The sequence below is a fragment of the Bos grunniens genome, chromosome 10, assembly GCF_055505025.1.
Source record: "Bos grunniens cultivar Pamir isolate PY7600 chromosome 10, Bosgru_T2T1.0, whole genome shotgun sequence".
Taxonomy (NCBI): Eukaryota; Metazoa; Chordata; class Mammalia; order Artiodactyla; family Bovidae; genus Bos; species Bos grunniens.
This window is the reverse complement of record NC_141174.1, coordinates 59,962,563-59,986,079: the sequence shown is the minus strand read 5'-3', so window position 1 is coordinate 59,986,079 and position 23,517 is coordinate 59,962,563. Positions and strand designations below refer to the sequence as shown.

At 41.1% G+C, this 23,517-nt stretch overlaps 3 protein-coding genes across 8 annotated transcripts in view; 2 read left to right on the top strand and 1 right to left on the bottom strand.

The window, feature by feature from the left end:
- MAP4K5 (mitogen-activated protein kinase kinase kinase kinase 5) overlaps positions 1 to 12,313 on the bottom strand; it is a 126,187-nt gene extending 113,874 nt beyond the window's left edge. For 4 of the 5 annotated variants that reach the window (XM_086321584.1, XM_086321585.1, XM_086321586.1 and 1 more), the window contains exon 1: positions 12,175 to 12,313. In XM_086321584.1, coding sequence (XP_086177710.1) covers positions 12,175 to 12,282 — 108 coding nt within the window. In that variant the 5' untranslated portion in view covers positions 12,283 to 12,313. Of the gene's footprint in view, positions 1 to 8,845; positions 8,948 to 12,174 lie in introns of all 5 variants that reach the window. The other variant, XM_086321587.1, reaches the window with a different exon arrangement.
- LOC147364630 (uncharacterized) lies at positions 12,251 to 23,408 on the top strand. Its single transcript, XM_086321593.1, has 2 exons — positions 12,251 to 13,063; positions 23,239 to 23,408. The coding sequence occupies exons 1-2, from the start codon at positions 12,251 to 12,253 to the stop codon at positions 23,263 to 23,265; spliced, it is 840 nt and encodes a 279-aa protein (XP_086177719.1). The 3' UTR covers positions 23,266 to 23,408.
- ATL1 (atlastin GTPase 1) overlaps positions 23,240 to 23,517 on the top strand; it is a 74,173-nt gene continuing 73,895 nt past the window's right edge. For both annotated transcript variants that reach the window (XM_086321591.1, XM_086321590.1), the window contains exon 1: positions 23,240 to 23,408. In XM_086321591.1, the coding sequence (XP_086177717.1) occupies positions 23,375 to 23,408 (34 nt within the window). In that variant the 5' untranslated portion in view covers positions 23,240 to 23,374. The remainder of the gene's footprint in view (positions 23,409 to 23,517) is intronic.

Sequence of the window (23,517 nt, the reverse complement as noted above, 5' to 3'; positions counted from 1 at the left end):
TACAGAATGAATAGGGAATTATTCCTGGGGAAAAAAAAATTATAGGGAACCCAAGCATCTCCATTGTCTATTACATTTAGGAGCCAAAAAGCCTAAAATGCAAAAGTTGTTAATAATTTATTCCAAGTTCTGTCTAGTAAAATATATTGTCATGCCCACACTGGATTCCTCCTGATACTGATAAGGGGCAGGGTTAAAAAAAGAAGGGAGGGGCCAAAAAGGCACAAGGCACCTAAAAAAGAGGATGCATGTATGTGAGAGGTAACACATTGGTTTACAAGATATCCTTCTAAGGATATGACTTAAATTAGAGGCAACTAGAAGTAACTAGCTAATGCTACAAAAAGCAGGCTGTTCTACTGCATGAAATAATTAGCATTTTATTTAACTTAGCTTACCAAATCTAGTCTATGGGACCCAGTTAATCCAGGTAACAATAAGTCTAAGTTTCCAACAAAATGAGCACAAGAGAAGGCACATCAGGAAGGTTGTCTAACAACCAAGAACAAGAATCGTTTCTCTTTTACTTATTAATATGTAGGATGGCTATGAGCTAAGTTAATCTCCACAGTAAAAGCAAACCAAGTCTGAGCTCCAATTTGGAAAATTTAAGGGTAAGAGTAATGACCAGGTGGGTAATCAGAAAAAAGTACTTCTGAAAGTTGATGTTGAGACCTGAAGATTATATGCATATTCAATCCAAAAAGTCTCTCACCTCTTAGCAGAGAGATAAGGCTGCCAAGTCTCATCTGACCATCTGCCCATAATTTGTTTAGAGCTTTTTACACGCTGGGCAATGTGTTAAGGGCTATGTATACAGCAATGAATTTAAAGATGTAGTCCTGAGGCAGTTTGCTTTAGTAGAAAGAACAGAAATACGGAGTCAGAAGATCCGGATTCACGTCCTCACAGTGCCACCTATTAACTGTAACACCTAGAGCAAAAAGTAAGTTTCTTTTTGGGTAAATCAGAGATGACAATACATCTGTCCCACCTATCTCATAGGACTATTGTGAGGAACAAGTAATATACTGATTTTGAAAGAGCTAAACAAACATTAGTCACTCTTAGTCATTTTAATCCTATTTTATTTTTATAAAAATGTTAGAAGGTGGGGGCCAGTATGAGTCATGGGCCCAAACACCTCCAAGGATAGACTGGGCTATCAGCCGGCTTCCCACATCATCTTTTCAAACTCTCAGTGGGAGACTATGACCTTTAACAGAAGTGGGGTTATATTAGACCTAAATTCAACTTGCCTTTTTCAAAGAGTTATCTACACTCTCAAACATAATTAGTACTTCACGTAATTGAAAAGCAACAGCCTCCTAATGACGTTCAAACATGTCAAATACTCAAAAGTAGTCCAATGCAGCCAAGTGAAAGTGACTGCTCCAATTTATCTGATTTAGAACTAAATTCTCAAATTGAAAACAAAGCCCTGAAAACAAAACTATCACTTGTTAATAAGATAATAAATATCACATTTCTCTTCCTACATATTTGATCTGAAGCCACAATTTAAAGCTTAGAGTGAAACTTAAATTCTGAAAGCAAAAGTAAAATCAGTTCAGTTCAGTTGCTCAGTCATGTCTGACTCCTTGCGACCCCATGGACTGTAGCACGCTAGGCCTCCCTGTCCATCACCAACTCCAGAGTTTACTCAAATTCATGTCCATCGAGTCGGTGATGCCATCCAACCATCTCATCCTCCGTCATCCCCTTCTCCTCCCACCTTCAATCTTTCCCAGCATCAGAGTCTTTGCAAACGAGTCAGTTCTTTGCATCAGGTGGCCAAAGTATTAGAGTTTCAGCTTCAACATCAGTCCTTCCAATGAATATTCAGGACCGATTTCCTTTAGGATGGACTGGTTGGAACTCCTTGCAGTCCAAGGGACTCTCAAGAGTCTTCTCCAACACCACAGTTCAAAAGCATCAATTCTTTGGTGCTCAGCTTTCTTCACAGTCCAACTCTCACATCCATACATGACTACTGGAAAAACCATAGCCTTGACTAGACGAACCTTTGTTGGCAAAGTAATGTCTCTGCTTTTTAATATGAGGTCTAGGTTGGTCATAACTTTCCTTCCAAGGATCAGCGTCTTTTAATTTCATGGCTGCAGTCACCATCTGCAGTGATTTTGGAGCCCAAAAAAATAAAGTCTGACACTGTTTCCACTGTTTCCTCATCTATTTGCCATGAAGTGATGGGACCAGATGCCATGATATTTGTTTTCTGAATGTTGAGCTTTAAGCCAACTTTTTCAACTCTCCTCTTTCACTTTCATCAAGAGGCTCTTTAGTTCTTCTTCACTTTCTGCCATAAGGGTAGTGTCATCTGCATATCTGAGGTTATTGATATTTCTCCCGGCAATCTTGATCCCAGCTTGTGCTTCTTCCAGCCCAGCGTTTCTCATGATGTACTCTGCATATAAGTTAAATAAGCAGGGTGACAGTATACAGCCTTGATGTACTCCTTTCCCTCTTTGGAACCAGTCTGTTGTTCCATGTCCATTTCTAAGTGTTGCTTCCTGACCTGCCTACAGATTTCTCAGGAGGCAGGTCAGGTGGTCTGGTATTCCCATCTCTTTCAGAATTTTCCACAGTTTGTGGTGATCCACACAGTCAAAGGCTTTGGCATAGTCAATAAAGCAGAAATACATGTTTTTTTGGAATTCTCTTGCTTTTTCTATAATCCAACAGATGCTGGCAATTTGACCTCTGGTTCCTCTGCCTTTTCTAAATTCAGCTTGAACATCTGGAAGTTCACAGTTCATGTACTGTTGAGTCCTGGCTTGGAGAATTTTGAGCATTACTTTGCTAGTGTGTGAGATAAGTGCAATTGTGTGGTAGTTTGAGCATTCTTTGGCATTGCTTTTCTTTGGGATTGGAATGAAAACTGACCTTTTCCACTCCTGTGGCCACTGCTGAGTTTTCCAGATTTGGTGGCACATTGAGTGCAGCACTTTCACAACATCATCTTTCAGGATTTGAAATAGCTCAACTGGAATTCCGTCACCTCCATTAGCTTTGTTCATAGTGATGCTTTCTAAGGCCTACTTGACTTCGCGTTCCAGGATGTCTGGCTCTAGGTGAGAGATCACACCATTGTGATTATCTGGGTCGTTAAGACCTGTTTTGTATAGTTCTGTGTATTCTTGCCACCTCTTCTTAACATCTTCTGCTTCTGTTAGGTTCATACCATTTCTGTCCTTTATGAGCCCACCTTTGCATGAAATGTTCCCTTGGTATTTCTAATTTTCTTGAAGAGATCTCTAGTCTTTCCCATTCTATTGTTTTCCTCTGTTTCTTTGCACTAAGAATCTACTAATAAGTTGATCTATATTCTATCACATTTGTCTTCATCAAAAACACTGGAAATGATGGTTAAAATGAAAATATTGAACCTATGAAATAAAAATAATAAGAACACTAGATGCATTATAAGCCTAAGGCTTAGGCTCTATCTAAATGTTAATTTTGGAACTGAAATTTATATACCTGCACCACTGATAGCACTGTTTTATGTCTATTTTCACAATGTTGAAAGTATTTTAAAGACTTTTATTGTTTTTGCAACATTTCTATGAAAGTAGAAAGGAATTTTAAAATCATTTGCCTCTAACCATGATCCTAACCTTCACATCCACCATCAGAACCATGATCTTTTTTAGGCAGTCATAACATAAATCTACTTCTACACAGTAAGAAAAATAAATACAAAATAAAGAGTTTAACTAAATCATTTACAAAACAGTAAACATCCATAATAGAACACTTCATCTGAATAAAACATGTTATTTTAATAGTAACCTTACACAGTATTTAAAATAACATCAAATTAAGTAACTTTTAATAAGATATCCACTAGCTTAATAAAAAACATCATTTTAAATAGATTCTCATTTCCTGCTGTTAACCTATTTTTGCAAGTTATTCAATGTCTCTCACCCTAACATAACAACCCAACAATCTCTTATGTCAGATTACCAGGTTACAGAAAGGATAGTATATTCACATGTACTGTTAGTTTTTTTTTTTTAAGTGAGTGATTGTTTTGATAGCAAATGTCAGAGAAATAACAGGCAGAATATATTAATATGTCCATCCTCTATCACCTTCAGATTTGGAGCCATCAGCCATGTCTATTTTATTAGCATTTAAAGATTAGAGAACACCAGTGGGGAAAGATAGTAGGAGCAGACACACATCTTTTATTTTCAAAATCACGCATTAAAAAATGACCAGGGAAGATAAGAAATGGGTAAGTTATATACAACTGCTGAACTTAATTAAAATCACAATGACTTGTATTCCTGCACCCGCCAATGAGATGCAATGATGGCAATGATGGTGTCTCAGTTCTAACTCCTAACACTAAGCTTACAATTTAGCTGTAAGAGATAGGGTTAGGTGATTCAGTAAGATAGAGAGATATTTAAGGCTTCCTCTGATTACCCAGATATCAGTTTGGCCAACTCCTTATTTGCCTAAAGTCTTTTACTCAAACCTAACCTTGTGATTGCAGCCATGAAATTAAAAGATGCTTACTCCTTGGAAGGAAAGTTATGACCAACCTAGATAGCATATTGAAAAGCAGAGACATTACTTTGCCAACAAAGGTCCGTCTAGTCAAGGCTATGGTTTTGCCAGTGGTCATGTATGGATGTGAGAGTTGGACTGTGAAGAAAGCTGAGCACCATAGAATTGATGCTTTTGAACTGTGGTGTTGGAGAAGACTCTTGAGAGTCCCTTGGACTGCAAGGAGATCCAACCAGTCCATTCTAAAGGAGATCGGTCCTGGGTATTCTTTGGAAGGAATGATGCTAAAGCTGAAAACTCCAGTACTTTGGCCACCTCATGTGAAGAGTTGACTCACTGGAAAAGACTCTGATGCTGGGAGGGACTGGGGGCAGGAGGAGAAGGGGACGACAGAGGATGAGATGGCTGGATGGCATCACCAACTCGATGGACGTGAGTTTGAGTGAACTCCGGGAGTTGGTGATGGACAGGGAGGCCTGGTGTGCTGCAATTCATGGGGTCACAAAGAGTCAGACAAGACTGAGCGACTGAACTGAACTGAACTGAACTGACTGAACCTTCTCAATGTGGCCCACAATGCTCATCCTAATATCATTTCTCAACCTACCTTCCTGATCTCACCCTGGCAACCCTGAACCCCTTAACTTGTTCAGCTTTTTCTTCTTTCCACATCTTTAGCCACCTTCTCACATCCTACACAACTTATTTATTATGCTTATAGTTTATTCACTCTCTCTTTCCCCTACAATGTAACTTCCATGAAGGCAACAATCTTTGTCTGCACTGCTCACTGGTATATTCCAAGACCCCAGAACAGTGTCTGGCACATAAGAGGCCCTCTATAAACACTGGTTGAATCTTTACCCTTTTCCACCCTGTCATTTTCCAGCTCCATTCTAGCTCCCCATTCATCAATGTGCCTCATCCTACCATACCCATAGGGAACAACTGGGACAATCAAGGGAGACTCTATTTCAGAGAAGAGAAGAAAAGAGGAAGGAAAAAGAAAGGTAGAGAAGGAGGTTTAAAATTTTCCCCTACCTTTTGATCCCCAACAATTTCAACCTAAGTTTTCGCATGTAATCTTTCTAAATTTTCAATTCCTCCCAAATTCTGTCTTGACTGCCTTCTTAGTCAAATTCCTTCTCTAAACTCACAACACTCCTGGGTCAATTGGGTGATAAGAGAAGTTTAAAGAATAATAACTAAAAAACTGTAATCAGACTCAATGGAAGGAAAAAAAAAAAACAGAAACAGTGGAAGAAACATCTGCATCTCATTTCCTTTTCCCTTCATAGCTAAGCTGCTTCAAAAAGTTTTCTACATCCCCCTACTTCCTTACTGACCATTCACATCTCAACTCTTCCGCTCTGAATGAACCTTTCTGATTCCTTACTCAAATGACCACTATGTCGCTCACACCTTCAAAACATTTTTATTGAGCACTTACATATATGCTAAGCACTATGTCAGGTTAGCTGATTCAGTGGTAAACACAATTTCTAGACTTGCACTTTGAGCAGAAGAGGAACACTGACAGCAACAAAGATGAGTGACAAATGATAAGTATTATTTAAGAAGTTACTGCAGACAGATATGACTTTATCTAAGGGACAGAAAAGGCCTCCCTGAAATGCAATGTTTAAAGAGAAACGCAAACAGTAGAAGATAGAGAGATGAAAGACAAGAGGAAGGATGTTTTAGGAAAAGGAAATAGTACCTGCAAAAACTGATGGACAGAGTAGAGTGCATATAAAGAATGGAAGGAAATTCAGTGTCAGGAGAGACAGTCCTTAAAAGCCATATTATTCTAAAACTTTAATCTGTGGACAAGGAGAATAAAAAGAAATGACACAAAACCTCAGATTTAAATTTTCTGGAAGATGAAAACATTTGCCTTATCACAATTAGAGTTGAAAGAAACAAGAATAGACTCAGGATGATAGAGATGAGTTCTTGAAACTCCTTGATTTCTATGGAAAGAACTTTCTTATAACTTTTTGTTTCTTCTCAGACACCTTCAACATATTATTTTCTTCTAATTCTAAGACTACTGCCTTTCCTCAGCTCTCTTACAAATGTAATCTTCTAGATAAACTCACCTGTACTACACAGGTACCATCCCATAAAGTGACAGTGACTCCCAAACCTGTATCCCCGATTCAGCTCTCTTAAGGCCAGAGCTGCATTTTCTACCATCTGTTGGACATAATCACCTATGTACCGTCATACGTCCAAAACCAAACACAAGATCCAGAACCCACAAATCTGGTATTTCCTAATTTTATTGGTGATACCAATGCAGTCATCCAAGCAGAAATTCTAAATGTGACTGGCTACCTGTTTTTCCCTCACTGATCACCAGGTAATTTTGATCATCTAAATACAATGCAAATCTATCATTTCCTTTCATCTCTAATACCAGTGCCTAAATTTCATCTTGCATAAACTTTAATCTAGATTATTCAGTAACTGGTCTCTATACTTTCAGAAACTTTGTCTAATCCAGCCTCTACACTATGAGAGCTTCCCTCCTCAAGTGTTTCTTCAGTTTACAGGAAGAAGTCCAAATTCTTTGCTATGACATACAAGGTCCATTATCTGGTCCTTGTCTGCCAGTGAATGACTGAGTGAAGTCATTCAGTCAACTCTGCGACCCCATGGACTGAGCCTACCAGGCTTCATCCATGTAATTTTCCAGGCAAGAGTACTAGAGTGGGTTGCCATTTCCTTCTCCAGGGGATCTTCCCGACCCAGAGATCAAACCCAGGTCTTCCATATTGCAGGCAGACACTTTACCATCTGAGCCACCAGGGAAGCCCTGTCTGCTAGTAAATAGCTTGCACTCCCCATCTATGGAGTCTCTGCCAGGTTTGGTCAAACCAAACTTGGAAAGCAGATGCAGATCCCTTGAGATTTATCATGGTTTTCAAGCCACTAGGCATTTGCACACACTGTTTCCACAGCCTACAATTTCTTTCCCATTTGTTCACCTAGAAATCACCCTGAATTCTTTTAAAATCCAGTTAACGTCCCCACTCTTTTTAATCTTCCCTGGTTCACATCATAGCTCTCTATCCTCTTCTCCTTTCCCTAGTCCCCACAGAAAAAAACACAAAGTTGAGCATTTCTCCCACTTCACTTCTATTCTGGCATTTACCAAATTATGACTGCTTACATGTCTGCTTTCCTGACTAAATTATGAGTTACTGTTGATAGTGTACTTTTTCATGTGTGCATCCCCATACCATACCATACAGTTGGCACTCAACAGAAAAAAAAAACAAATATTTCCTAAATAAACAGAAAGAAGTATTTCTTGAATAAATGAATATCTACAGAAGGGTTGTGATGTATCAAGCTTTGTTTTTATAAAATGAGATCCTGGGGTAAGCTTTAAAGTATCTAAAGTCACTCTAGAATTGTGACTTCTGGCTTGGGGAAGACAGAGGGAGGGTATATATAAAAGAGGGATTCATTACAGCGGACCCAGTTCATCCAGCACCCAGAGAACACACAAAAGTAATGTGACAAAGATTTCTACACAAATTATAACATTTTAAGTTGTAAAAATTAAAAACAACAATGAGAAACTTACAATCATTAACTAAAGGATTTTTTACATGGATCTTTTAAAGGGGTATTTTTGAAGACTATTTAAAAGCCAGGGCTCATTTAGTCCACCTGTCAATGCAGGAGATGTGATTTCAATCCCTGGGTTGGGAAGATCCCCTGGAGAAGGAAATGGCAACTCACTCCAGCATTCTTGCCTGGGAAATCCCATGCACAGAGGAGCCTGGTGGTCTACAGTCCATGGGGTTGCAAAAGTGTGGGACACAACTTGGTGGTTAAATAACAACAATTTAAAGATCAGGGAAAATGCTGGCTATTCCAATCAAGTAGAAAAAAAAATACATCATGATATCAATTTTATAAAAGCCATGTTTAAAACATATTGGTTTGAAAACTTTTAGGAAAAATGCCTGAAATAAACTATTAATATTAAATTATCAACTACTTATCTCCAGTTAATTTATACAACTAATATCATTCAACAAATATTTATTGAGCATCTGTCTGTCTGCTACTGTACAGTAATGAGCAGAAGACATTTGTTCCTGTCCTCCTGGAGCTAAATATATCACACTTTTATAATCAATCAGAAAAAGCAATACAGGTTAGAAAAGAATACATGAGATCAACCCACTCTAAATTTATAACCCATAAAAAAGATTACTAACACTTCTCTGTAACCTAGGTTGGGAACAACTTTCATACAAATATTTGGATAAAGGCAACCTACCCAAATGACTTGTACTGTTAGTTGTAAACTGTATCATGACAATTGTCTAGATCACTATGGACAGAAGGTAGCAGAGACACTATCTCTCCAGGCTTCCTCCTTCTGTTGGAAGATTTTAAAATTAATGTTAATTATAAATAAAATTTGCTTACTTGAAATTTAATCTCTCATACATCTTCCACCACATTTCTTTTCTCCTTGTGTTTCTTTCCCCTCCACTATTTCCTGCTTTCACCTTCAATAATCTAACCCATTTATTTAAAAGAATCTTTGTAATAGTCTTCTTTCAACCCAGGAATAGCCAGTTTGAGTTCTGCCCTCCTGGGGATTCTCAAGAAAGACAGGAGCTTCAGAGGGGATCTGTGCCTCTGAAGAACAAAAATAATTCACCAAAAAATCTCAAAGCTGTGGTACTTTCAAAGCTCCAGGTCCATAAGATAGAAAAAGAAATAAAGAACTTTCCTGGAGGTCCAGTGGTTTAAGACTCTGCACTTCCAGTGCTTCACTGTAATTATTTTGCTAGTTTACATCACAGACTGAAATTCTTCTAAAACTTCCTAGGATTTTCAGCTCATCCTAAACACAGTGATAAATAATAAAATTAAATGCTCTGAGTTAAAAACTTCAATGCTACAGTTTGAATGTTACATGTTTTTAGGCATATCAAGGAGTAAATACACAGACTTAAAATTCTGTAGGTTTTAAAATATTGACAATGGATATGCTATGAAATAGTTTTCCAGAAATATTTTTCCTAGGGAACTCAAGTAATTGAAATTTGTAATAAAAATACATATGCAGGATACAATTGGCATTACAAGAATATATAGAGTATTGAATGTTAACTTAAGTGTTGTGATGTCAAAAGCATAAGCCCAAAGAAGTAGGGGACAGAATTATTGATAGTCATTCGTTCATCAGTTTCAGAAAGTACTTATTCTGTGCCAGGCACAATTCTAGGTACTATTAGAGACAGAGCAGTGAGTAAAACAGATAAAATTCCTGCCCTCAGGGAGTATGTTCGTGGATTGAGATAGATAACAAACAAGGAAAAAATAAGTAAAACATTAGAGTAATAAGTGCAAAGAGAAAAGAAGTAGGAAAAAAAGATTGAGAGGGTATAAAAGCAAGGAGGGAAGGGAGCAAGCCATGCGGCTATCTGAGGAAAGCCATTCTGAGCAGCAGGGATAGCCAGAACAAAGGCACAAAGGTAGGAAGATGTACATTCTGTTTAAGAAAGAGCAAGCAGGCCGGTGTTGCTAGAAGACAATGAAGGAGGGGGAAGAGTAATAAATGAGGCCAGAGAGATAGTGGGGAAGGTCTGTCTAGGGCCTCCTGGAAGAGCATTGGAGTAAGGCTTTCCTGGACAGTTAGGATAATAACAGTTGGAAATTTAGGAGGGAGGTGATCCCGGGTAATTAGAACAAAGGAAAACAAAAGACATGGAACCAGGATTTTGAGGATGTTTAGGAATCAGCAACTGGCTTGCTGTGGCATGAATGTACACATAAAATGAGGGAGCATGAATATGAGAGAAGGGGATCATGTGTGAGGTGGGAGGTTGAAGGTGCTGTATGATAAATATTCAGTCTTTGATCCTCTGTTTAGGAACTGTAGAAGAGAGATAGGGCAGGGAGGCACCAGGGTAAAAAGTAATCTTAGCTGCCCCTTTAATATAACCTTTTGCTTTCCCTGGCAAGGATAAAACCCCGCTCCAGATAACTGCTTTAGTTGTTATATTTATAAAGAAAAATGGTGAAAGTCTTGGGATTTCTGTGGGGAACACTTTAAATGTTCTTGTAGTAGGAAGGAGAGAAAATATACAAGAACTGGAATTCAGATTACTGTATTATTAACATGAACTGAATTGATGGTGAACAACTGTATGATTAACATTAACTAGTAATACATAGTGAATCATAAAAAGAAGATGACTAAAATGCGGGACTGAGAAAGCAAATAGGAATTTCAAGTTTTTAAAGATCATTCCATAAAATGGCTAATCATGAATAAACATGAGTTAACTTGTTTATTATATATCTAATTCTATATAAAGAGGATTCTGGATTCTATTATAATTATCCACTTTGAATTAAAATTATTCACAAGGCAAAAGCTGGAACCTTCCTTTCAATTCAACATCCCATACAGAACAGTACCTAGTACAGAAGATGCAAATGCTTGTTTAAATAAAAATCCTACCCTTTACTTTTCATCTCAATAGAATCAAAATGTTAGAGCTTCTTAACACAACCTCAGATTGTTACTATTAATAGGGAGGATATTAACAAAAACAGAAGTTAGGAAGAAAAGATGATTTTCTTCCATATTACCACCTGTGCAAAACAACATACCCCAGAGGATTCTACTGGTTAATTAACCGTATAACACAAGGCCAGTTTCAAGTACAAGCAGGAGTGTTACTTGGAATAATGGCATACATAATATGATTAAATCCAATAAACAAAGCTGTTCCAAATCCAAGAAAATTTCCCTCAATATATCCACATGAGTTGCAGTAGAGATCCCTTTTTGAAACAGAAAACAAAAAGCATAGACAATCTGAAACAATCTCTTTCATCTTGATCCTTCACGAACTCAGTGAACTTAGGGAACTGGGTTTGCGTCTCTATGTTTTTTCAGATCTCAAATTGAGAGTAACATCCTCATCTTTCCTTCCAAATAAAGCAAACAAGTACAATTAAAAGGACAGCAGCTCTTAACCACTCTTGGTCATGGGATGTTATAAATTCCAAAGAGAGGAACTGCTAAAGTAGAAAAAGGAATCACCTGATACAAATAATGAAACTTCTGCCGGGAAAAGCATTGTTCTACACATGATAATGTCTGTACCCAAGCCACTTTTTAGACTGCTTGCAGATAAAACTGAGAGGAGGGATTTCACAGGACTTTTTAAACCACGATTATCCATCAAAAAGTTTTCTTATGCAAATGTCGGAATGTCAATATACTTTCTGGTCTCCCGACTTCCAGGAAGCATTTTTCCACGCTAAGACAAGAACATTTTCAAGTGCAACTCCGTAAGCAGATTCGAATTCCCCTGGATACCATAAATAAGCATGAAAAAAGCCTTTATACCACAAAAACAGTACAAAGGTAGTTTGCAAAGGTGTGATTAGTTCTGCTTGTTGGAGCGATTAGAGCAAGCAGTGAATAGAAGGTGCCCTGAAACCGAGGACACGGAACCACGGCCGCGGCATCTCCGAAATGCAACAATAAAAGCATCCTGCCCCCTCCTCATACTCCCCAGAAAGTGGCCTATTCCAGGAAGCCAGCTGACCGCAGGAAAAGAGTCCGGCCTGCCTCACCTTATAGACGTCCCCGTAGGTGCCGCTGCCGACCCTCTGAACGAGCTCGTAGTCCTGCTGCGGGTTACGCCTCAGGATGTCGGCCCCAGGCCGAAGAGGGGCCTCCATCTTCACTCAGGGCCCGGCCCCCGCCGGCTCTGCCCGCGGCGCCCCGATTCCCGCTAACGAGGACGAGAGGCGCCGCTTCCCAACATGGAGCCTCTGCCCGCAACTCCGCCTGCACGAGGGACAAGCAGAGGCTACAATCCCGAGCGGCCCAACCCCTTCCCTTCCGCCCGTCCGGGGACCGCGGACCAGCCGGCCTGGAAGAGTCCCTGGCGCCCCGCCGCCGCGTTCCGGCCGCGGCCCTTCCCCCTCCCAGGCCGCCCGCGAACTGCCGGACCGGGTCTGCCAGCCCGCCGGCGCTCGGGGTCGGCAGGATACCTCAGGGGGGCGGCCCCGCTCTTTGTTGAGCGCCGCGCCCAGGACCTACTTCCTCGCCCGCGCCTGCGTCCTGCTTCCCGGCTCCCGCCGGCCGCTCCAGGTCCCCCGCCGCCACCGCCGTCGCCTCCCGCAGCACCGCACGTCCTCTCGCGGGCGGCTGAGGCGCGTACCGTCGCCGCCGCCGCCGCACCACGTTCCCCACCCGGGGCTGCGTCACCGGGAGACACGTTCCCGGCCAGCTTGGGTCGGGCGCCCAGAGGCCCGCCCGAGCGCGCCGGCCGCGGGGCCAGAGTGCCGCCCTGAGGCCTGCTCGGGACACGACACTCTCCCGGCCGGGCCGCCGCGCCCCCTCGCCTGGCGCGTCCCTCCGGGCCCAGGCTCTTCTCCCCACCCGCGGGTGTTAGGGACGCCCCCGGTGCATTCGTGGGCGGACGCGCCTCGGCTAAACCGCCCCCTTCTTTGTCAGGTAAACTTAGAGAGTGACGGGTGGCGGGAGAAGGGTGGGCACGAGGCAGACGGGAACGCGGCCCCCGCCCAGTTCAGGGAAGGTACGTTGAGGGCACTGGGCCAGGAGTCAGCTGGCAGTGGGGCGCCAGGGAAGGAGGTGGGGAAGTGCCAGGTTAACTAAATCGCGGCACACCCTACTGCACCGTCCTGTTCTGCAAATCATTCCCAGTGGTACCAGTTTGAGGCTTCCCTACACACCTGTGCAACCTGTCTTCTATGAGTTTTCCCAAGACATTTCTGAAAGTCTGAATTCTTAGGAAGTCTCAGTGCCAGTATCCCAGTTGGGCACACGCGGTGTCTCAATGCGGATGTTGCTCCTTTATTTGAGTCAGGAGCTTTGCAGAAGCTGAGACAGAATTAGGGACCACAACCTGGTTCTCGTTCTACCACTTCCTCAGTATGTGACCCGGGACAAGAAAGACATCGTATTTGGCAATGTCTCTCTATCTGCAGCTTGAAGAGGATAGGATTTTGCATCTGACACCCAAGAAAGTGTTTATAAAGCATCTTACAGGATTATAAAGAGGGTTATCAAAATATAAGAGGTTTAAAAATACTTCACAATGTACAAAATATGGAACAGGAGTTTAGGGAAGTAATTTGGCTGATATTTCACAGGCTGTTTTGCGGTTCCAGTTCTAGTCTTGTTCTGAAGGTAGAAATAACCGTACCAGTTTGTATACTGGCAAAGTTATTTCTAGAGCCCTGTGAAGGTTTGAACAAAAAAGCCAGTTTAACACTTGGCCAATGCATTTAGTGACTGAAAAATCACAAAAGAGCAAGTTGTAGATGTTGCCTTGTGGCTTTGAATATCCAATTCAATTCCATTCTTAGCAGTGTACTCCTTGTTGTTGGTCATTGTAATCAATTGCATAATGTAGAAATTAAATTCACACCTTAACAGGACAGGGAAGATATGTATTTTCTCGTGCTCTCTGCACAAAGGGCACTTATTTAGGGAGCATAAGTAAGCTCAGACTTACATGTTCTATGGACAAAGCCTATGTGTTTGCTGCATTGAAAAAATTGTTGAAGAACAGTTCCTTCTTTCAAAGCTTCTTGGCACTTGTTTTGGTGGGCAAATACTTTTGGCTTCAATAACTTAAAATCTTTTCAAATGTTCTATTGGTATCCTAGTACTTATTTACTGTCGTAGATTCTTATTTTCTCCTTTGACCCTATAAGCATTAATCCTTTTTCTAGTCTATAATTTATTAATACTTGCATTACTCCTCAGAGAATTTGAGGCAGAATACAGAAAATGCATACTATAACATAAGATAAAAATGAGGAAATAGGTATGATGTTAAAGGAAAAATGGGATACCAGAACAACACAGCAAATTGGCCGAAGCAGAAAGTTTTATAGTGTTTTTGAGATCACAGTAAACCAGTTGATCGAGATGAGAGGTGCATCTTTTCCTGTTACCAAGAGTTCAAGAAAACTTATCTCATGGGCCTTCCTAAAGTGGAAACTCTGAATTCCCTGTTTGAAACAAATATCTTTCTGACAATCTTTTAGGCATGTTATTCTTGAAACACAGTGTTTGATATGAATTAGGCAATAAAAAGTTTGAGGTCATAGGCTTCACCAAGATCCTGGAGTGCAGATACTTTATGTTGCCAGAAATGGCAGAGACATACGCTTTAACCATCAACCCAGAGCTGGATAGTATGGAAAAAGTCAAGGTTCTATGTGGTGATTCAGAAATGTCTGCCATAATCATTATTTTACTCATAACACAACCGTTCCAAGGAAAAAACATCTGCTTTATACTACAAGAGAATTTTAAAAATTTTAAATAGTTAATTTTATCAAGGTCAGTGAAGTCATAGCTTGTGTGTTAAATATTACATGGTTAGTAAAGAAATTCACATTAAATTTCCATAAAATAAACATAGTGCATAAATTTAATTTTACATCCTAAACAAGCACATGGTTTCAAAATGGAAGGTTACATAACAATAAAAAGATTTAGCTTACACAAAAGTTTCTTACAGACCACCAGTTTTTACAATGCCAGGATATTGAATAAGAATAAATATAACTTGATATGATTGTCATGTATTCTTTGGGTCTTAATATCTGACGTGTAAATATCTTCCATGTTTTACTGTTACCTACCTTATATGGTTTGCTCTATGCTTTTTAGTGTTTTTCCCTTCTTTCAGAGTTTTTTAGTAAAATGCTAATTATAATCTTTGGCCTCTGGTTTCAATTTTAGCCAAGGATGAATTTTTTAAATTGGGGGACATAGGGACTTCCCTGACTAGGTTAAGACATCACACCTCCATTGCAGGAGGCACAGGTTAGATTACTGGTCAGCGAACTAAGTTCCTGCATGCTGCACAGTGCAGCCAAAATATAGGGGGAAAAAAAAATCAGGGGACATAAAATTTTTTAACTTCTACCTAGGTAAGTTTCACAATTTACTAACCAAGAAAGAATGGTTAAGCAAAATCCTCAAGTGTGACAAAAAAAAGCATACGGACAGTAATTTAATATGGAACATATAGACTTAAGCATTATAATCTGATGAATCTTCCAACATAAGCTAGTTGCAAAATGTAACTTGATGTAGTTAAGCTTTATAGGTTCATTAACTATAAATCAATTAAATATTGGAAGACATGGGCCACCGTCATGATTTGTATTTTCAAATAAACTATTCTTTCTGTTACTAATGAGGTTCAGTTGTCTGTTGAGGCCAAAACTGTGTTTTCAAAGTATAGGAGAATTTCCTTTTGTTCTAGAGAGCAGTAGAACATGTATCTCTTTCAGAATCAGTATCTGGTCATTATGATGGGAGTTTTAAAAAGAGTTGAGGAACCCAGTTCACATCTTTTTTTAAAAATCTAGTTTGATTATCTGATGTGTAACCTTGATCCCCAGGCTGGTTTTTAAGTTTATATGAGAATTGATAGCTACTGCTGCTGCTGCTGCTAAGTCGCTTCAGTCATGTCCGACTCTGTGCGACCCCATAGATGGCAGCCCACCAGGCTCCCCTGTCCCTGGGATTCTCCAGGCAAGAGTACTGGAATGAGGTGCCATCGCCTTCTCCCGAAAAATAGAGATGAAGAGAAATTTTTCCAGAGGGCACAGTTTTGAATAGAACATCTGGTTGTCCTCTGTGTTAGGAATGAAAGATAGCCTGAGGTATGGCTCTATACTCATTTATGCAGAATAATTAAAAAGTTGGCAATAACTTGGAGAGATCAGAAATAAGGAAGTCAGTGGGAGATACATTATGAATGGAATATCAAAATTGGTTCATAGTGTGAAAATATCTTGGGAACCATTTGACTGCCCACAAGAGGGCGTCCATCCCAATAATCAGATATAAAAGATAATCTGTCCTATGAATGTCAGTCAGCCTCTACCCAGTCACCCTAGTTCAGTGGGGCCATGTGGCAATAGGAATGGAGGCTAAAGGGAATTCAGTGGCATGGACTTCCACTTGCCAAGGGTAATAAGGTTACTGCCACTATGCAGTATTTAACTTGCTTATAGCAGAGTCACTTGCCTTTGCAGTGACCCTTGCTGTGCTGTGCATAGTCATTCAGTCATGTCTGACTCTTTGCAGCCCCATCGACAGAAGAGCCTGGCGGGCTACAGTTCATGGGGATTCTCCAGGCAAGAATACTGAGTGGGTTGCCATGCCCTTCTCCAGGGGATCTTCCCAACCCAGGGATTGAACCCAGGTCTCCCACATTATAGGTGGATTCTTGACCATCTGAGCCATGAGGAAAGCCCAAGGATACTGGAGTGGGTAGCCTATCCCTTCTCCAGGGGATCTTTCTGACCCAGGAATCCAACTGGGGTTTCCTGCATTGCAGGCGGATTCTTTACCAGCTGAGCTATCAGGGAAGCTCCTCAGTGACCCTTAGTAAGATACTATTCCCTGGACAGACCAGTCAGTCACCTGGTGGCAATTTAATTAAACCACATCCTTTTGATTATGGAGGAATGAGCTATTTGTCCTCATGGGGTAGCTATGTATGTATGTACATACCTATAGTATATACATACATAGTCCAGATCCAGGCTTACCGACCCTTTAGGTACTGGCTGTTATGGTTTTTGAACCCAAAGATATGGTTCAAAAAAAAGGTGGCAAAGAAGTAGGAGCAGGTACAATGAAAGTTAGTCTATGTACTTTATTTGAGCCTTCCAGACCAGCTCAGGCCACCCCAGTATATACCTTTCCATTTGACAATGGAATTCTGCCCCTGTTCAATTTGTGAGTCATCAGATAACACCCAGTACCTATAGCCATATGTGTACATAGTCCAGATATAGGCTTACTGTCCCTGCTTGGGAAACTTCTACTAGTACCACAATTCATGGACTATTTCATCACCATGTATCACAAACAACATTAAATTTAAGCAGGAAACTCATGGGAAGTATGGTAATGGAGTCATGCCCGTGAAGTGAACTGATCTTACCTCAAACCCATCACTTAGAAGCAGCTAGTATGATACCACAGTGGAAAGTCGTGCTGAAGGATCAGTTGGCCGAGAGATAACCCTTATGAGGATATGATACAGGATTTAAGTCAGTATCCAATATATATTGCCATCTACCCCATATTCAGAATACACAGGCCTAGGAACCCAAGACATGGAAATTCTATGGACATGAGTTTGAGTAAGCTCCAGGAGGTGATGATGGACAAGGAAGCTTGGTGTGCTGCAGTCCATGGGGTCGCAGAGTCGGATACAATCGAGTGACTGAACTGAACTGAGGAATCAAGGGGTACAAGTAAGTAATTATTAGGAATTATTATTATTCCTAATAATTCAGTTGAAGAATTTTTGTCTATACAACTTTGACTCTAAAACATTGGGTGTGATGGATCTGAAGGCCCTAGTGTCCAAGGGACAGATACTTTCCCCAGGTAACCCAGTCGCAGTTCCATTAAATAGGAAGCTTTTTTTTGGCTAAGTAATATTCCATTGTATGGATATACCACATTTTGTTTATCCATTGATAGTTACTGGCATTTAGGTTGATTCTACCTTTTGGCTACTTAAAGCAATGCTCTTAGAACATTCCTGTGCAAGTTTTTGCATGAACATATACTTTCATTTCTTTGGGATTGGAATGAAAAACTGACCTTTTCCAGTCCTGTGGCCACTGCAGAAAACTAAGATCATGGCACCTGGTCCCATCACTTCATGGTAAATAGATGGGGAAACAGTGGCTGACTTTATTTTTGGGGGCTCCAAAATCACTGCAGATGATGATTGCAGCCATGAAATTAAAAGATGCTTACTCCTTGGAAGGACAGTTATGACCAATCTAGATAGCATATTCAAAAGCAGAGACATTACTTTGCCAACAAAGGTCCATCTAGTCAAGGCTATGGTTTTTCCAGTGGTCATGTGTGGATGTGAGAGTTGGACTGTGAAGAAAGCTGAGCACTGAAGAATTGATGCTTTTGAACTGTGGTGTTGGAGAAGACTCTTGAGAGTCCCTTGGACTGCAAGGAGATCCAACCAGTCCATCCTAAAGGAGATCAGTCTGGGTGTTTATTGGAAGGACTGATGTTGAAGCTGAAACTCCAATACTTTGGCCACCTCATGCGAAGAGTTGACTCATTGGAAAAGACCCTGATGCTGGGAGGGATTGGGGGCAGGAGGAGAAGGGGATGACAGAGGATGAGATGGTTGGTAGGAAGGCATCACTGACTCAATGGACATGAGTTTGAGTGAACTCTGGGAGTTGGTGATGGACAGGGAGGCCTGGCATGCTGCGATTCATGGGGTCGCAAAGAGTCAGATACAACTGAGCGACTGAACTGATACTTTCATTTGTGGGAGGGGGGGGGGAATTTATCTAAGAGTGGAATTGCTGGGTCATATGGTAACTCTAAATTTTGCCAGACTGTTTTCCAAAGTGGCTATATTCCCACCAGCAGTGTCAGTTTCACCAACACTTTTTGTTGTCTTTCTTTCTGATTACTGTCATCCTGGTCGGTCTGAAGTGATGTCTCGTTGTAGTTGTTTAAATTTTGATTTGCATTTCCCTAGTGACTAAAAATCACATCTGATCTGATCTGATCTGATCTCTGAGTGACTAAAAATGTTAAATCGTCTTTTCATGTGTTTCTTGGCCATTTATATGTCCTCTGTGAAGAAATGTCTATTTAGAGCCTCTGCCCATTTTTTAAAAATTCTGTTATTTGTATTTTTACTGTATCATACTGATACCTCAGATTCCAATTCAACACCATAGGGTTCATTCTTCCTTCTCCTTTCCTTATTATAACTTCATCTCCAAAAGCAAGAAATCTGGCTCTGATTATGCACCATGTATTGACTCAATTCTAGAGAATACACGAATAACTTCAGAATTGCTAACCTATGTATGTCCTAGAAGAAAAATTAATTGTGAACTAAAGAACAATGCTTGTGTACAGTTTTTGTCTTCAGTCTTGTAGCATACCATCAAAATACTATTTTCTATAGCTCCTTGGGTTTAGAAAATGCGTCAGTGTAGTTATGTTATTCACCTGTAATATAGTTAGGTTCACTTTTTGTTTTTTAACTATTTGTAATTCCACTTTGAGTTCCTTCCACTCCTCTGCCCATATCCTGATTGATTTTAGTTATTTATTTTGGAGAATGTGAACCATTACCATGGTTCTAACAGTGTGGGTGGGCTACATAAAAAGGTTACACTTAGAGAAGTATCAGCCCTCCTAATCCTTTCCACCCTATTCCCATTCTCCCATTGCTTCCATCCTATTCCCACCTGTCTCCTATAGATAACTGATCTCATTGGTTTCTGGTTTGCCCTGAATTTCTTTTGCATAGATGAGCAGATATATTTTTTTAATATCCTTTTCTTTCTTATATGGGAGGTAGAATATTTGTGCTTTGTTTTTTTTTTTCCATTTTATAGTGTATTATTCTGGAAATCAATATGTATCAATTCATAAAGATCTGTGATTTTTCTTTTAAGATTTATTTATTTTTTGATGTACTGGGTCTTTGTTGCTGTGCCTGGGCTTTTGTCTAATTGCAGCATGCAGGGGCTATGCTCTCATTGTGATGCACGGGCTTCTCATTTCAGTGGCTTCTCTTGTTGTGGAGTATCGGCTCTAGGCTTGAGGGCTTCAGTAGTTGCAGCTCATGGACTCAGTAGTTGTGGTGCTAGGGCCTAACTGCTCTAAGGCTTGTGGGATCTCCCTGGACCAGGGATTAAACCTGTGTCCCCTGCTTTGGCAGATGAATTCCTAACCACTGGAACACTAGGGAAGCCCCAGTATTCTTTGCTGTCGGTTCAGTTCAGTCGCTCAGTTGTGTCCGACTCTGCAACCCCATGAACCACAGCACGCCAGGCCTCCCTGGCATGACTCCGTCACCAACTCCCAGAGTCCACCCAAACTCATGTCCATCGAGTCGGTGATGCCATCCAACCATCTCATCCTCTGTCATCCCCTTTTCCTCCTGCCCTCAATCCCTCCCAGCATCAGTGTCTTTTCCAATGAGTCAACTCTTCACATGAGGTGGCCAAAGTATTGGAGTTTGAATTTCATCATCAGTCCTTCCAATGAACACCCAGACTGATCTCCTTTAGAATGGACTGGTTGGATCTCCTTGCAGTCCAAGGGACTCTCAAGAGTCTTCAAAAGTTCAAAAGCATCAATTCTTCTGCGCTCAGCTTTCTTTATAGTCCAACTCTCACATCCATACATGACCACTGGAAAAATCATAGCCTTGACTAGACAGACCTTTGTTGGCAAAGTAATGTCTGCTTTTTAATATGCTGTCTAGGTTGGTCATAACTTTCCTTCCAAGGAGTAAGCGTCTTTTAATTTCATGGCTGCAATCACCATCTGCAGTGATTTTGGAGCCCAGAAAAATAAAATCAGCCACTGTTTCAGCTGCAACTGAGACTCAGGGAAGTCCCTACTGTACTCCTTTCTAATGGGATTCACCTGAAAGGCTGGAATATGAGCTGAGAATTATAATAAATATAAGAAAAGCAGAACATGCTTGTTTTTGTTCAGTGCATTTGGTTTGTAGGTATGGAGTGAGATAATTTCTATCATCCTATATTGGCTCATTAGTGTTTATGGAATGCAACTCTATTGAAGACAGTCCCCTTTGGCTCAGATGGTAAAGCGTCTGCCTGCAACGCGGGAGACCCAGGTTTGATCCCTGAGTCAGAAAGATCCCCTGGAGAAGGAAATGGCAACCCACTTCAGTACTCTTGCCTGGAAAATTCCATGGACAGAGGAGCCTTGTAGGCTACACTCCATGGGATCGTAAAGAGTCGGACACAACTGAGCGACTTCACTCACTCAAACTTGGTTTACAGTGTTCTGAGGTCATAGAACAATTAACTGAAATAGGATTGCATAAGATTTGGCAATGGTGAGTGAGAGAGTTTGGTTTTTGACATATTGATTTTGAAGTGTCAGTAGGAAAACAAAATGAAGATGGCCTTAGGCAATTACAGACTCAGCCTTGGAATGATGATTTTCTTTTCTCAAGAAAGCTTAAGACTAGATGAATAGATTTGGGAATCAATAGCATCGATGGCGGAGAAGGTGATGGCACCCCTCTCCAGTACTCTTGCCTGGAAAATCCCATGGATGGAGGAGCCTGGAAGGCTGCAGTCCATGGGGTCGCTGAGGGTCGAACACGACTGAGCAACTTCACTTTCACTTTTCACTTTCATGCATTGGAGAAGGAAATGGCAACCCACTCCAGTGTTCTTGCCTGGAGAATCCCAGGGACAGGGGAGCCTGGTGGGCTGCCGTCTATGGGGTCGCACAGAGTCGGACACTTCGCAGCAGCAGTAGCAGCAGCATAGATGGAGATCCTGTCTGAAACCATCATATAGTAAATTACATTGAGGGAACACAGTGAAGAATTGCTTATAATGAGGGAATAAACAGAGATCTAGGATCTGATAATTACGAAGCTAGCGGTAATCTCCCACGCAGAACTGATCTGTGTAGAGTATAGTCAACAGCCAGATTCAGGAGAAAAGTGAGTGAGGAGGTGAGGAATGGGATGACAGTATCTTGAGGGTCAGGTAGCATGAAGGAACAGTGTTTCTAGGACGCTGAAAATGAAATTGATAGGTAAAGAGGAAGGAACTCGTGAAAATAGAGTGATTGAGAATATTTATTAAAATATTTATTGCCTTTTGATTTCTATTCAAAATTGTTTGCAACTTTATTGCCAAGGCTCTGTCATAATATGATGTTATGACTTAGAATATTTGTTAATGTAACTCCATATGATAGCTCTGTAAAACGAGTGGAAATTTTGCCCATTATACATGGAGTTAGTTACAGATTATGATAAATCTCCAACTTATATTTGTCTTCATCTTTTTTGTTTGTTTGTTTGTTTGTTTTTGGCTTCACTGTGCAGCATGTGGGACCTTTGTTCCCTAACCAAGGATCGAACCTATACTCCCTGCCTTGGAGGCATAGGTCTTAACCACTAGACTGCCAGGGAAGTCCAACTTGAGAGGTTTTAACATGGTGGTTTAGTCACTAAGTCATGTCCGACTCCTGTTGACTCCATGGACTGTAGCCTGCCAGGCTCCTCTGTCCATGAGATTTTCCAGGCAAGAATACTGGAGTGGGTTTCCATTTCCTTCTCCAAGTCTTGATCTTCTTAATCTAAGTATGCTATCCCAATTTTAAAAGACAGGCCTGTTCAGTATACAGGTACAAAAATGCATGATACCCTATTTACTATCATGACCTTGCTTTTAAATTAGGGAGGAAATGGTGCCTGATAGATAAATTCAGATTATTTTAATTTTTCAGCTCTGTAAATGTTGCCAGCATATTTCTACTCATATGTAACTGGTGGAGGAAACTGGTTTTTGAACATGCAGAATCATGCAGTATCTTGGTCTGTGTAGTTCTGACTGTATAATGCTGTAAGTTTTTTGAGAGTGTGTAAGGGGGTGCTGTTTATTTGTATGTGTTTTCCATCGAAAATGTTGCAGTACATCGTCTGTCACTGTCTTCAGGCTCTGGGGGTGGGCCAAGGTAGGGAGGGTGTGACGCTGGTTTTTGTGTGAACTCCGGCTTGTGATGCTGAGCTTGGTTCATCCGCTTTCTCCTCCCTTTTCCTCCCCACTCCTTCCCACCAGCGCCACAGCAACATCCTCAGAGTCTGAGGGAACTGCGCCCAGCGAGGGCATAGAACCTCCCACCGCCAGCAACCTGCAGCCGGGAGAGGAGCGAAAGCACTGACAGCGCCTCACCGCCACCAGTCCCCGGACCACCATGGCCAAGAACCGCAGGGACAGAAACAGTTGGGGTGAGTAGCATATGGTGACTTCTGCAGCCCGCACAGGGACTGGCCCTCCGCTTTCGGCTTCTGGAAATGAAGAGGGCTGAGGGCTGCTTGGCGCCAGCGTCTAGGGCTG